General features: G+C 34.4%; 2 protein-coding genes across 2 annotated transcripts in view; one reads left to right on the top strand and one right to left on the bottom strand.

The window, feature by feature from the left end:
• Positions 1-4859: 4859 nt before the first annotated feature.
• LOC108772102 (odorant receptor 13a) lies at positions 4860-7272 on the top strand. Its single transcript, XM_018537557.1, has 7 exons — positions 4860-4940; positions 5822-5949; positions 6024-6095; positions 6330-6441; positions 6555-6662; positions 6832-7032; positions 7210-7272. The coding sequence occupies exons 1-7, from the start codon at positions 4860-4862 to the stop codon at positions 7270-7272; spliced, it is 765 nt and encodes a 254-aa protein (XP_018393059.1).
• A 2238-nt stretch (positions 7273-9510) lies between these two features.
• timeout (circadian regulator timeout) overlaps positions 9511-12608 on the bottom strand; it is a 100430-nt gene continuing 97332 nt past the window's right edge. Inside the window, exons 23-28 of the mRNA XM_018537556.1 lie at positions 12223-12507; positions 12058-12156; positions 11316-11447; positions 10480-10569; positions 10258-10391; positions 9511-9657 (exon numbers count right to left, since the gene is read on the bottom strand). Coding sequence (XP_018393058.1) covers positions 9511-9657; positions 10258-10391; positions 10480-10569; positions 11316-11447; positions 12058-12156; positions 12223-12507 — 887 coding nt within the window. The remainder of the gene's footprint in view (positions 9658-10257; positions 10392-10479; positions 10570-11315; positions 11448-12057; positions 12157-12222; positions 12508-12608) is intronic.

Genomic DNA, 12608 nt, shown 5'->3' with positions numbered 1-12608 from the left:
CTCGATGTACCGTCTGTATATCTAAGTGAATTATTACCAGCAATATCAGTCGAATGATGATACAGTCGACAAAAGACAAATTTTTCATTATCTACATATATGCATCGTTATTAATGATATAACACTGGTATCACATTAAACACCATTATTATCATTAAATAGTAATACCAGCACTCGAAATAATAAAAATATCATTTTCGTCTATAATAAATTTGATATACGTAAAAAAAAAAATAGTGAGAGTTATATATGTATATTTCAAGAGGTTCAAGGATTGTTTTTTTTTTATCTTCAGTACTAACTATAATGTATTAAATATTTATTAATGATGTCATTTATAAGTATATAATAAATTCTATATAAGTTAAATTCAAAAATTACATCTAAATGAAAAATAATTCCAAAACACTTTCAAATATTGAAATACTTGAGCTTCAGTTTAATATTCTATGCATATTCGGCAGTCATTAGTTATTCGTGTTAGACGCACGCGTGATCAAAGCGGAAGGAAAAAATGAGTGCTATCAACTCATGATGCAATAATAAGTTCGCCAAGGGTTCTTTATATGTTAATGTTACGTGCATCGGCGACAGTAGGTACGCGTGACGAACAATTACGTGTTTCGCTAGCTTTGACGTATCGGAGGCATGTTGCTGACGACAGAGATGACGTTACCGATGCAACTAACCTACCGTAATCGAAAACATAATGGTGCATCAAACATAACCGGAGACTGGTAAATCTTTGGAACGGGAGAGTACGACGAACAAGCTGGTTCTTCGTGCTGACCGAGGTCGTTCCTCGAGATTGTCATTACGACGCTAATAATCTTACTCGCGCGTATACTTGCCTGCTACCCGCGAACCTTATCAGTCGGCCTTCAATCGATCCGCTATGGATTGACAATTGGGTCGATTCTGGTACCTACATAATGTTGAACCAAACGCACCCGTCCGTTTGACATTTATGCGATAGGAAACGAATTTGACTAGAAAGAAAAGAGTTCGTTAATAATAATTGATAATTAAAAACATAATAACCACAAATGTATTGTTACATAATTGCAGACCAGTTTATTGCTCATCATGGCGATTAAAAGTACAAATAAACATTAATAAAGACTCTTCAGTAATTTAAATGAAATTTCAAGTTGGGTAATTAAATATGTATGTTAACGTATTAACGAGTTTTATAAAATACAAACTGAGAGGTAGAGGTACTTATATACAGCGGAAGGAATAATGCCTCAATACACTGAATAAATTAATTATCTTATAGCATTCATTTCTCATTTCGTCTTGCTATTTATCAATTCCAGCCTCTATTTGCGACGTAGTCTGCATAATAGAGGCTACAGGAATAATCGTTGATACGCAAAGTTAGAAGTAAGCAACGTTGCTGTTTATTTTACAACGAAAATAAATATGTCATTTTTGCAATAATCTTGCAAAACGTCAAAATTACGGCTGATTTGCTCAATTCTGTTGACAGTATTTCACAATTGCATCAGGCCAGAGACCAGGCTCTTGTTATTTCAACTGCGACAGCCAGATGGTGTCGCGTATTGTCAACGAAATATATCTTTGTATGAACAATGGACCAAATGTTAATTGTTGTTAATAAAGAGTCATGTATGTTGCTGTTGCAACGGCAAGCAGAGCCGCGGAAGAGGCTGCACCTGTACCAGCCGTGCGCGAAGCGCAAACACACCTGAAACCTTTGACCTTTTCATCGACGCTCGCCTCTCCTGCCAGCGACCATCGATCTTTCCCTTCGTCCGCCCCTTCGAGCCCTTCGTCAAACTGTAATCCCATCCCCAACGAGCGTCGTTGTGCGGTACCGGATACGAAGACATCTCTGAAAGCGAGAGATTGCGATCGGTACTCTTGATTTGATTACATGAGGATGAATATACGTTGATATTTGACAATTCGTAGCTCTCAAGCTTCGAATCCGAATGCACGATAATGGGAAAAGGGAGACGTCCAATCCCATTAGAGTATTGAAATAAGAGAAAAATAAAATAATTGAAGCTGTGCAACGCAACTGTATTAAACACAATTTGTGATAAACAATCTATAACCTACATAAAAATGTTTTGTCTTTAGGTTTGTTTTTTATTACTATACTTGTGTGAACTAGTATAGAAATAAAACAGTTCTATTATGTCGCATCATTCATCTTCGAAGACTCAATGTAATTTCAATATAATTTTTATGTACTTGACGCACGTATATCTTTTACTCGTGTTATTTTCCAAATATTCAGTAACGTAGAAAAATGAGTTGCATCTTTGTAGTTGACTTCTGAAGTAAGAATTCGTCGCGGGTGCCGGCGAAACGTTGATCCAGCCCTGGTAGTTTCACGAGGTGCGCTATTTTTGGTTTAATTGTAATCTCGTAAATATAGCGGTGCGAAATAGCGTGGTACGTGCCGTTGTGAGTACGGCGCGCGGAATAAGCGGAGCGGGTTTGGCCCGGTCCTTAATAGCCATCAATCATTGCCAAAATTCGGCAACGCGTCGGACAACACGGGCGGCAGGATACTATCACCAAAGTAGAGTTCTCCGGGACCAACGGGGCGCAAGGAGAGCACGGGGACAGGGGTAGGGACCGTGAGTGAGACACGGAACCCGTTCGATACTTCCGAAAACTCGGCCCGACCGCTCCACGCCCCGTTTGCGTTCACACAAGTCCACGTGTTACCAGCAAGCACTAATACGAATGAGTTAGTTGAATAACAGGAAAGTGAATGGAATCAATGTAACGCACATAGGTTGGTATTCATAGTTCGTTCCTATTTCAAGATCCTCTTAAGTAAAATAAATACATCATTCTGTGATTGATTCATGACATTTTAAAACTATACTTCAGAGAGTCTGAGATGAGAATCGACTATGAGAATATCGGATTTATTCCATTAGAGAATTATTCATTTTAAGCGGATTTAAAAATTGCAACAAAGAAACTTACCCTTTGTGATTAAAGTTCCATTTTATTGTGCATTATAATTTTTGAAATTTATACATACATTAACCAAAACTTCCCATGTATATATGTCTTAAATTAGATTTTGAACGAACATTTCTACCTTATCATATCCGACGTCCCTCGAAATTACATTTCAGTCTAACAGCACTAATTACATTTCTGTAATCTTCGTTACAGATCGCGTCTGTGCGCTGGTGGATTAAATAACGGCTTCGATGTTTTCCTTCGTTCGATCGCTGCCGATGAGATACAAATCGAAAGCGCGTCGATAACTGCGAAAGTCCTCGCGGACGCGTCAGCGGCAGATTTCAATTAGATTAAGAGCGAAATGCGATTATACGATTCCGCCTTTCATCGGATGTGACGGCCGATAGAGATGACGCGATACTGGCGGCAAACGGAAAGCTAGGGTCCGAAGATTAACCAAGGGAGTCGCTCGCACCCACCCACCCACCCACCCAGTCAGTCACAAACACGCGTGCACAGAGGGGAACTTGCCCGACGATCCTGCTTCCGGTGATGACTCGGGAGATGTAATTAGATATCGAGTTTCACGCTCGGCGAATCTATATTCGACTTCAAAGTACTCGCGAACTTCCTGCGCGGCCACCCGGGCCACGGGAAAAGTTTGCGCGGACACTTAATTGGAGAGTGTATCCGATGCGCGTTGCAAATGCTATTTGCATTTCAAACGAACCGATCTAATGACACGACGGCGACATTTATTTGCTTGCATAAATCATGCTCGAGACCAAGCGATCGAGTCACGCGCGTTGCAGTTGCCGAGAACGTCTCACGATCCCGGAAACTCCACGCTAAGTTGCCCCTAAGTACAAGGATCGCATTACAGAACGAAAATTGCTTTCTACGCGTGCAAATAGTACGAGTGGTATTGTATGAACGCGAACGAGAGAATTGCTGCGTGAGTCTGTCACATTTTCCTCTTTCATTACGTTACAATTTAAAGTAGTAGATATCAATGTAACGCAATGTACAAATATTTTTCAATATACTCGTGAAAAATTTATATTAATCATCCGCCATGTGGAGTTTTATCAGCATCTTTCAGCTTCATTCATTTTTATATTGTTCTCGACTGTCTAAAAATCTAAAAAACAAAATATTTGCAAAAGCTTTAATATCGACTTTTTACTATCATAGAAGTTGGATTGTGCATTTTATTTATCTTTTCACAGATTTAAATTTATCTACCACAATTTACAATCAAAATATTGTACCTTCAAAGTTTAACTTGATCAGCTGAGAGTTAACTTTGTCATTACCTATCATATTTAAATATGTTTATATTATATAATATTATTATATCAATACAACACTATTATACAGAGAAATCACAAAATTAGATATTGAGTGCATAAAGTATAGATACTTATATAGTCGTCAGAAATTATTTGTTAGAAACTAAAAAAAAAAAACTCTAAATCTTATCATTACACATGTCGAGTCAGCTGTGATAATTTTCTCGCGACGAAATACTTTTACTTACGAATAAAAACAAAAGCCTTTATCTTCTGTTTGCCGATTACACAAGCGTGTTCGCCGCATGTACAATCCACCGATAAAACTCACCGCTTCGTGAGACTGTCCGTGAGTCAGATCGTGTACGTACATACGCGAGTCTCAGGTCGTCTGACGTAACGTACGTAATTGTCCGGTGTACATGTATCCGGGGAATATGCGAAACAAGAGCCGTATTATGTTCCTCGCGTACTTGCGCGAAACCAAGTATCTTTTCGCGCGAATGAACCGTAACTGGACACACATCTTCAGGCAAAAGATGGTTCTCGTTTCGATTTTTCAGAGATATACCGATCCGCCCGCCCCTCTCTACTTGATTCATACTCGAAATGAATCGCAAGAGTGAGGATAACAAAGCGTACAGGAGAGAAGACATATCTTTAGAGAATTACATTACGAATTTGCTCTTGGTACTCGGATATGCCTGTATTTGGCCAGTCAAATCATTTTCGTTTCTTAAAGTATTACTTTTAACGGCAGCGACATTTGTATTTATATTGACAAACTTCCTGCTCCTGTTTTCGGAAATAATGGCGCTTATGATGAGCAATGATCTGAAATTATTTGCTAACATCATCGGAGTAATCAGCATGCATGCCGTTGGTTTGATAAAATGGTGTTATTGTATAAAGAAAAAGAGGAAAATCATTGATCTTTTTCTGAAGTTAGAAAAATGTCACGTGCTCTGCCAACGGATTGATAACAGCGAGAAAGGTATATCAATTAACTATTATTGTACAAGAGTGCAACTTACGCGTGTGTTCTTCATGTTTTTAAAATATCACGGCAGATAATATCTTAAATCACTTTTCGTCAGAGATGAGTAAAGAAAGATTGTATTATTAATTACGTTGCATTGCACGGTTTTTGATGTTTCGAACTTATTGTTAGTGAATATTTATAACATAATTTTCCACGTTGTATGTTGATTCAAAAAAATGCATAATCTACGTTCATTAATATTATGCAGTTTTTTCAAATCATTAATATTGAAAATTATTATTTCTGTATATTGATATTGCTAATGAAAATTTTTTTATTAGGATATCGAATATATACGAATCACATGGAATACACGCGTAAATATTCTAATTTTTTTGTGTACTGCTGGACGTTTAGTTGTATTTACGCTCTTCTACATTGGTGTGCTAATCCATTGCTCCTAGAATGGGCACCCGATCAGATAAATTCGATTAATCAAACATTAAAAAAAAGAAATTTTCCGTTTATTGGATGGTATCCGATAAACACCAACGATATTAATAATTATGTTTACATGTACCTCATGCAGGTAATCGGCGGAATATCTGCTACGCTTGGAAATATTTTCTACGACGCTTTTTACGTCACCATGTTGATGGTCATCTGTGCACAATTTCAATACATCAATATGATATTGGCAAAAACCAATTTTGACAAGTATTATTTGTTATGTCGATTATTTTAAAACAAACTCTTTAACTATAAAAAAATAAAATTTTTGGGAATTACAGCATACCAGAAACTATCTTCGTTCTCGAAAGCAAATTAAAAAATTGCGTGGATTGTCATACGGAGATTATAAAGTAACATTTTCATTTAGATTATGTTGCAAAATTATGATGTAATATTTGTACATTATGTAATATCTTGTATATCTAAAATACCTTAATATTATTGTATTTTAATAATGGTTAATATTTCATTAATAATTTTGTGTCTCTCTCTCTCTCTCTCTCAAATAAACTTTCAATATTAGCATATCGCAATTTCAAAATAATCCTTTGTTAATCGTATTAAAAAAATGTATGTATTTCTAGATTTCTAAAAATGTTGCAAACCTTTAGCGGACCAACAATGTTCGTGCAATGCATCGAAACATTAGTTATTATTTGTTTAGTCTCATTCGAAGCATCGATGATTAAAATTGCGGTACGAATTATTTTACACAGTATTCAGCGAGACGCAGTTTGATGCACTCGAACTCTGGACATTTAATGCTGTTATTCGAATTATTAAACTACAATGTTTGCACATCTCGACAGATTGACATGGAATCTACTTTGAAATTATGGTCTTTGTTTGAATATTTTTTATGCGCCGCCTTTGAACTGTATCTTTTCTGTTTCTTTGCCACTCAACTCGAACATTTGGTTAGTTTCATTTATTTTAAAGTACTAAAAACTTTCTCCTATTGTACTCTTAAGAGTTTTAAAACGAGAACAGTGTGCAATAAGGAATAACAATTAATTAGATCCAAAATTAAACGCAACGATATTTTATTTTACGCTCTGTATAATTTCAATTTTTATATCATTCTAGGGCTTGCAAATTGCGCATTCAGTATATTCTTGTGGATGGGAGCTTATCGCTTTTACAAAAAAAGAGCAAGTGGATTTCAAAAAGCAATTAAAACTTTGTGATATCGGTCGATTAGTACAAACCATTATGGTACAAGCGCAGAGACCGATTGTTTTAACCGGCGGTCCATTTTACGTTCTTTCATTGGAAACTTTCAGAGTTGTAAGCAACGTTATATGCAACAATTTTTATTTATTCATTTAATTCATCTTATATTATTTTCTTAGAAATCTATATTTAATTTTCCAAACATAATTCACAGAAATTTTTTGTTTATTTTTGCATTATTAAGCAAAGAATGTTTTATTAGTTATAAACATATTATTTTATATGTTACAGATAATGGGTATGGCAATGTCAAATTGTATAATGTTGCGCACAATTTCTGATGTAACTGAATAAATAAATTAAAATTAATAACTCGATATCTTTTTGTGTTTAATATATGTATATAAGAGCCTTGTAAATTTTGATAGTAACAGTTAAAATGAAATGTGTGTATTGTAATTAATTGCAAATGATATAATATGTATAAGTCTCTACATACTTCTACATTGCAATGTAAAATATTGTTTCACGTAAAAAATAGAATTATTTTCACACAAATAATTTTCTTTCATCTAAATATTTAAACGTCATACGATGAGTATCGAACTAAAATTGAACGTTGCTCATATAAGATTAATGACTGTGACAGAAGCTTGCTTGTATTTATACTTTCTTAATAAGATAGCGATATACAACCGACAGATGATTCGTATAATTAATATGAACAAATACAGAATGTCTATTGTTCAAATAACCTAAAAGAAATATAATTTTTTAAAATATAAAATACATAAAAATAGTTAATCTATTATCTTTTTCACATTTTAATTACTCTATCTATTAAAAAACATCTTATATTTCTTATTTTATTATTTATTTTTTATATTATTTTAGATTTATCTTTTTAATATAGTGTTAACGGTATAAAACAATTTTCAAGTGTTATAAAATTAATTAAGGTTTAAATGTCTCTCGCGATTTTTTTCTAGACACAAAACTATAAAAATATTGATATGAGTAATTGTTATTAATATACTTACTTGAATGTGGCCAATTTTTTCCTTTATTATTTTAAGTAGATATTAGATATAATTAAGAAGGAAATTAATTTCAACAATTTTTGATTATTGAATATTTAAATAAGTTGTATATTGAAATATATATATATATATATATTCGTTATATAATCTTCGTTGTATATCTCTTATTCTCATTTGCTTTTTAAAAAATCATCTACAATTTTATTGTATCGTGTTTGACTAAAGGTATAGATGTAGAGTACGGAGAGGGGGAAGAACGCGAATGGAAGGGATCGGCGATAGAGTGGGAATACCGTTCACAAAGAGAGAGGAGATGCTATCCACCTACAACCGTATAAGAAGCCCGCGCTTCTACCCGGAGAGCATGAGAAACGTGTTGGCTGCGATCTACTACCTCTTTCGCATGCTATCTTATCACGACAGCTACGTGTCCTGACGAGGCAGTTTGGATTCCACGTGGAGTGGACTCGCCGTGCTGGTTCACTTTCTACTGTGTCATGCATGCCTGGTACCTAAAAGTTGAGATTAGAATGCACGTAGTCACCCTTCTGGAATCTGGTCGTTTTATAGTGACGAAGATGACGAAACGATGATCAGCTTCTCTAGTTACTACTGTAGACATTCCGCTCTCGAGCGCAAGTGGATGCTGCTCATAGTCAGAGATGCATTCAGACTCGGCTTACTGTTCGTCAGGTACTCTTGGCAGGTAGCGCCAATACTTCCGCTGAGATTCGATTTCATATTACAATACAGTGATAAAAGAATCAATAAAGGTAAGAAAAGAAATGTATTCTTACGTATATATTTTATATATACATAAGATTTGTAAACCTAAAATAAAGGATAAAAAATAAGATAAACGATAAAATAACAATAAAAATATAAAATATATAGCATTATAAGAAAACATACATAAACAATGTAAAATAAAATAAGAAACGAAAATATTATAGAAGGAAATCAAAGAAAAGGAATTTTCGTTTCTTTTACTATCAAATATATGTATATATATAATATATTATTTAAATGACTTAGATATAATAAAATGATAAGTGTGATAAAATAATAAATATGAAATATAAAAATGATAATATAATTAAAGTAATATAAGAATTACAAATAGAGAGAAATAAAAGAACAGATATTATTCGACGTCTTTCATTATCAAATTGGCGATTACTTATGCATGTAAATTTACATAAGGCTTGGTGTCTTGTCACACGTAACAACATATTCGCAACTAGATTCGCGGCTAGGCGTTTTTCACGATTCTTGACCCGGCATGATCTCCTGATCGTATATCCGCGAGTTCTGGCTATCGATTCGCACCAAGTCTGCAATTGTTAGCAATCGAAGGTGGGCATCGTAAACGGTGAGAGCTGGTCTTTCGTCGCACGATTACGTCTCGATGCACACGTACGTATCGTTAACACTCGCCAAGACTCCTCACCTGCCCATCAAAAGACGTAAAGTCAGCCGCATTGACCAACCGCCGAACCGGGAAACATGTGATCAAGGAGGTTGATCGCGCGACGCGAGACTGTTCAGGTTGTCACGTGACCAGGGCTGATGACCTAGAGCCAACGGCGCGGTAATGCTGAAGATACGTTCGCCAGCCGACACCGCTGCGCTCGCATGTTCTCTTCGTCGTTCCTTGGCGAAATGTGGACGCCTTTCGGGAACTGTTTTTCTTGGCACCCTGAAGTGTACGCTGGGTGCCACTGATTGTTCGTAAGGGCCTACCACGATAGGGAACACGTGGGACTTTGATGAAGCTTACAACACTTTAGGGTATATGCTCTAGTACGAGCGCTCGTGGATAAAGCGGGTGCCTGTAAATCTTTCGAACCTCATCTTCCCAACTGAAGTTAACAATGTTAAAGCTGTAATATTCTTTTCTCAAGATTGAATTATAAATAAACGTAGTTCTTAAAATATAGTATAATTGTGTTAATTATGATTTTAATTATTAAAACTGAATATTTATCTCAATTTTTTTATCGCAACAATTTTTAATCTTAGCAAAGTATGTTTATTACAGTAGAATAATCGATAAAATGTATTTTAATTTAATTTTTATATTGATCATATTATTTTACGTAAGGGATTAAATAAAAGATGTAAAATAATATAATGTGACATAATATACCATTTTGAACATTCGAGAATATTTTAAATATCTAGAATAACGAATATATAGTATAAATGCATTCTCTTAATCTTCTTCGTCGCTGATTATTACGCGAGATAATACGGACCGCACATTGGGTAATGATTCTTCATCATCACTAATTATTACGTGAGCGTCATTTGCCTTGGTATAATTACTCCTTAGCGGCTCTTCCTCCTCATCACTATCGAGTAACCGACGCTTTTTAGTAGACGGTTTATCCTTATCAGGTGAAGAATCGGATCTATCTCTCTTTATATCGTCTGTAAAAAATATGGAAATTTATGATCAATACGTATTAATCAATAATAAGAAAGTCGATCGATTCCTATTTTTATCAGCAATACTGACCGTTCTTATGATCGATATCTCTTTCAATTTCCATTTCCGATTCAGAGGAATCGTCGACCATCCTTATTCGATTTCTCACGTTACCTATGCTTTCTAAAATTTTGTATTATTGCAAATATTATTATTAACGTTTAAATGTCTAAGGGGATCCTAAAGCAAAGCTCGAACTCTAACGAAATTGCCAGATGTTGCTGTTTTACAGCACATCGACATATCTTTTACATACTACCACATTAACATCTCACGCAGCAATAATGCGCGCAGTCGCATTACCTTTTTCGTATCGTAAATTCGTCGCGATAAAATATCTAACAAGTCTAATTCTAAGCACTCGACGCTGTTTCGTCACGCAAACTACGTGCCCGTGAACTATTATTTTTTAAATACAGATTGCGCAGCTTTTATATGAAACAAATGTTACGACGTGCAGTTCTGGAGCGCCATATTAGACTAAAAAATGGTAAAAAAAAAACTTAATTTTGAATTTTTTAAATCGTTTTCAGCATAAATTCTACCTCACTGACACGTATTAATGCGTATACTTTAATTCTGTAAAAGGATTTTTGAATCTGTGAACGGCAAAAAAAGTATTTACGATACAAAAATTATATGGTTTAGTCGGTAATACAGACGACTTTAGGATTCCCTTAACCCGATAAATTTATTTGTCGGTAAACTCATGATAAAGGAACAGTGGTTTACCGACTCGAGTAACAGAGGGCGAGAAAATATTATTCTGTGTCCTTTGTTCATTAAAATGATTAAATTATTTGATAGCAAAGTACCTTTATTTGTTTTTACTACAACTTTCGCTTCATCATTTTTTTCTATAATTTCTGTTTCATTATTTTTTTCTGTATCCTCTGTTTCATCACTTTCTTTATTTAATTTCAATAACGTTTTAGATTTCTGTGATAATTGAATTTTAGTGGATACTTCCGACTGTTTAGAAGTCGACGGTTTTGGATCTAAAAATAAGTAATTCGACTTTTATAGATTAAAGATAATTCAATTTTTATAGATTTCTACATATTATATATATGAAAGTAAGAAATCGAAATTTTAATCCTAGAATACTATATAAACATATATTTTTTACACTAATTTAAAAATTCACCCACGTAATTAGAAATCCTTTCACATTTTTATTTTATTTTATTTTACAGATTGTTAAGTATAGAATAACTGAATTATTTCAGTTTAAAATACTATTTTAATTTAAAAGAAAATAAATTTTAATATTAAACATTATTAAATATTATGTTAAGTTAATCAAAATTTTAATTTAAAAAATTATACTAAATTTGAATTAACACTTAAGTAAAAATTCGTCCACAGTAACATTCCAGAGGTGGATATACGCGCTGCCATAATAAATCTCAATTTAAAAAACTTTTAAAACTAGTTCATATCTAAAGAAGTAACTCATAAATTTTAATTTAAATCAATGATATCAATGATAAATTGATTGTTTTTCAGGCAGCTAAAAATATTTTGTGATAACGTGCAAAGTTTCTCATCTCTATAACATATGATATATATTTTTCCGATAAAGTTATCAAAAAAGTATGTACTGACCTCTGGACGCAAAGAACTTTTTAACATTCTCCAGCACATCAATATCGTCTTCACTGTCATCCATCTTTTCATCAGTATCGGAATGATCTTTACGCGTTTCTAAAATATGCTTCGTTCTAAAATATATGATCGCCATTCGAACATCATGTTTGCAAAATCACTTACCCTCAACAATAAATTCGCCAGCTAAAGCGTTTTCGATGAGTTTGTAGCGTTTTTGAAGTGTGGTTGTAAGTATATTCGCTGGGATACGCCAGTAAGATTCCTGGCCATCAGCCGGTGGCACAAATCCCATGGCGCGAAGGAGCTTTTGAAAACTCGGTGAATCCATCGCGGCCAACGAGTAATCTGTCAGTGGCACCAAGGGTATGCCCTCGGAGCTCTCTTCGTCACGATCGTCCAAAACGTCTTGCAGGGATTCCTTGATCCATTCCAATGCCTCTTCCATGTCTGATTTAACGCGAGGTTTTCCCCAGAGATTTTCCAAATTAATTAATTTTCTTTTCGTTAATTAGTTTTGCTAGCCGATAATGATCAATTAAGTATTATTT

The sequence above is a fragment of the Cyphomyrmex costatus genome, unplaced genomic scaffold, assembly GCF_001594065.2.
Source record: "Cyphomyrmex costatus isolate MS0001 unplaced genomic scaffold, Ccosl1.0 scaffold18, whole genome shotgun sequence".
In the NCBI taxonomy this organism is placed as follows: domain Eukaryota; kingdom Metazoa; phylum Arthropoda; class Insecta; order Hymenoptera; family Formicidae; genus Cyphomyrmex; species Cyphomyrmex costatus.
Note: the sequence above shows the minus strand (reverse complement) of the source record. Positions and strands in the feature narration are given on the sequence as shown.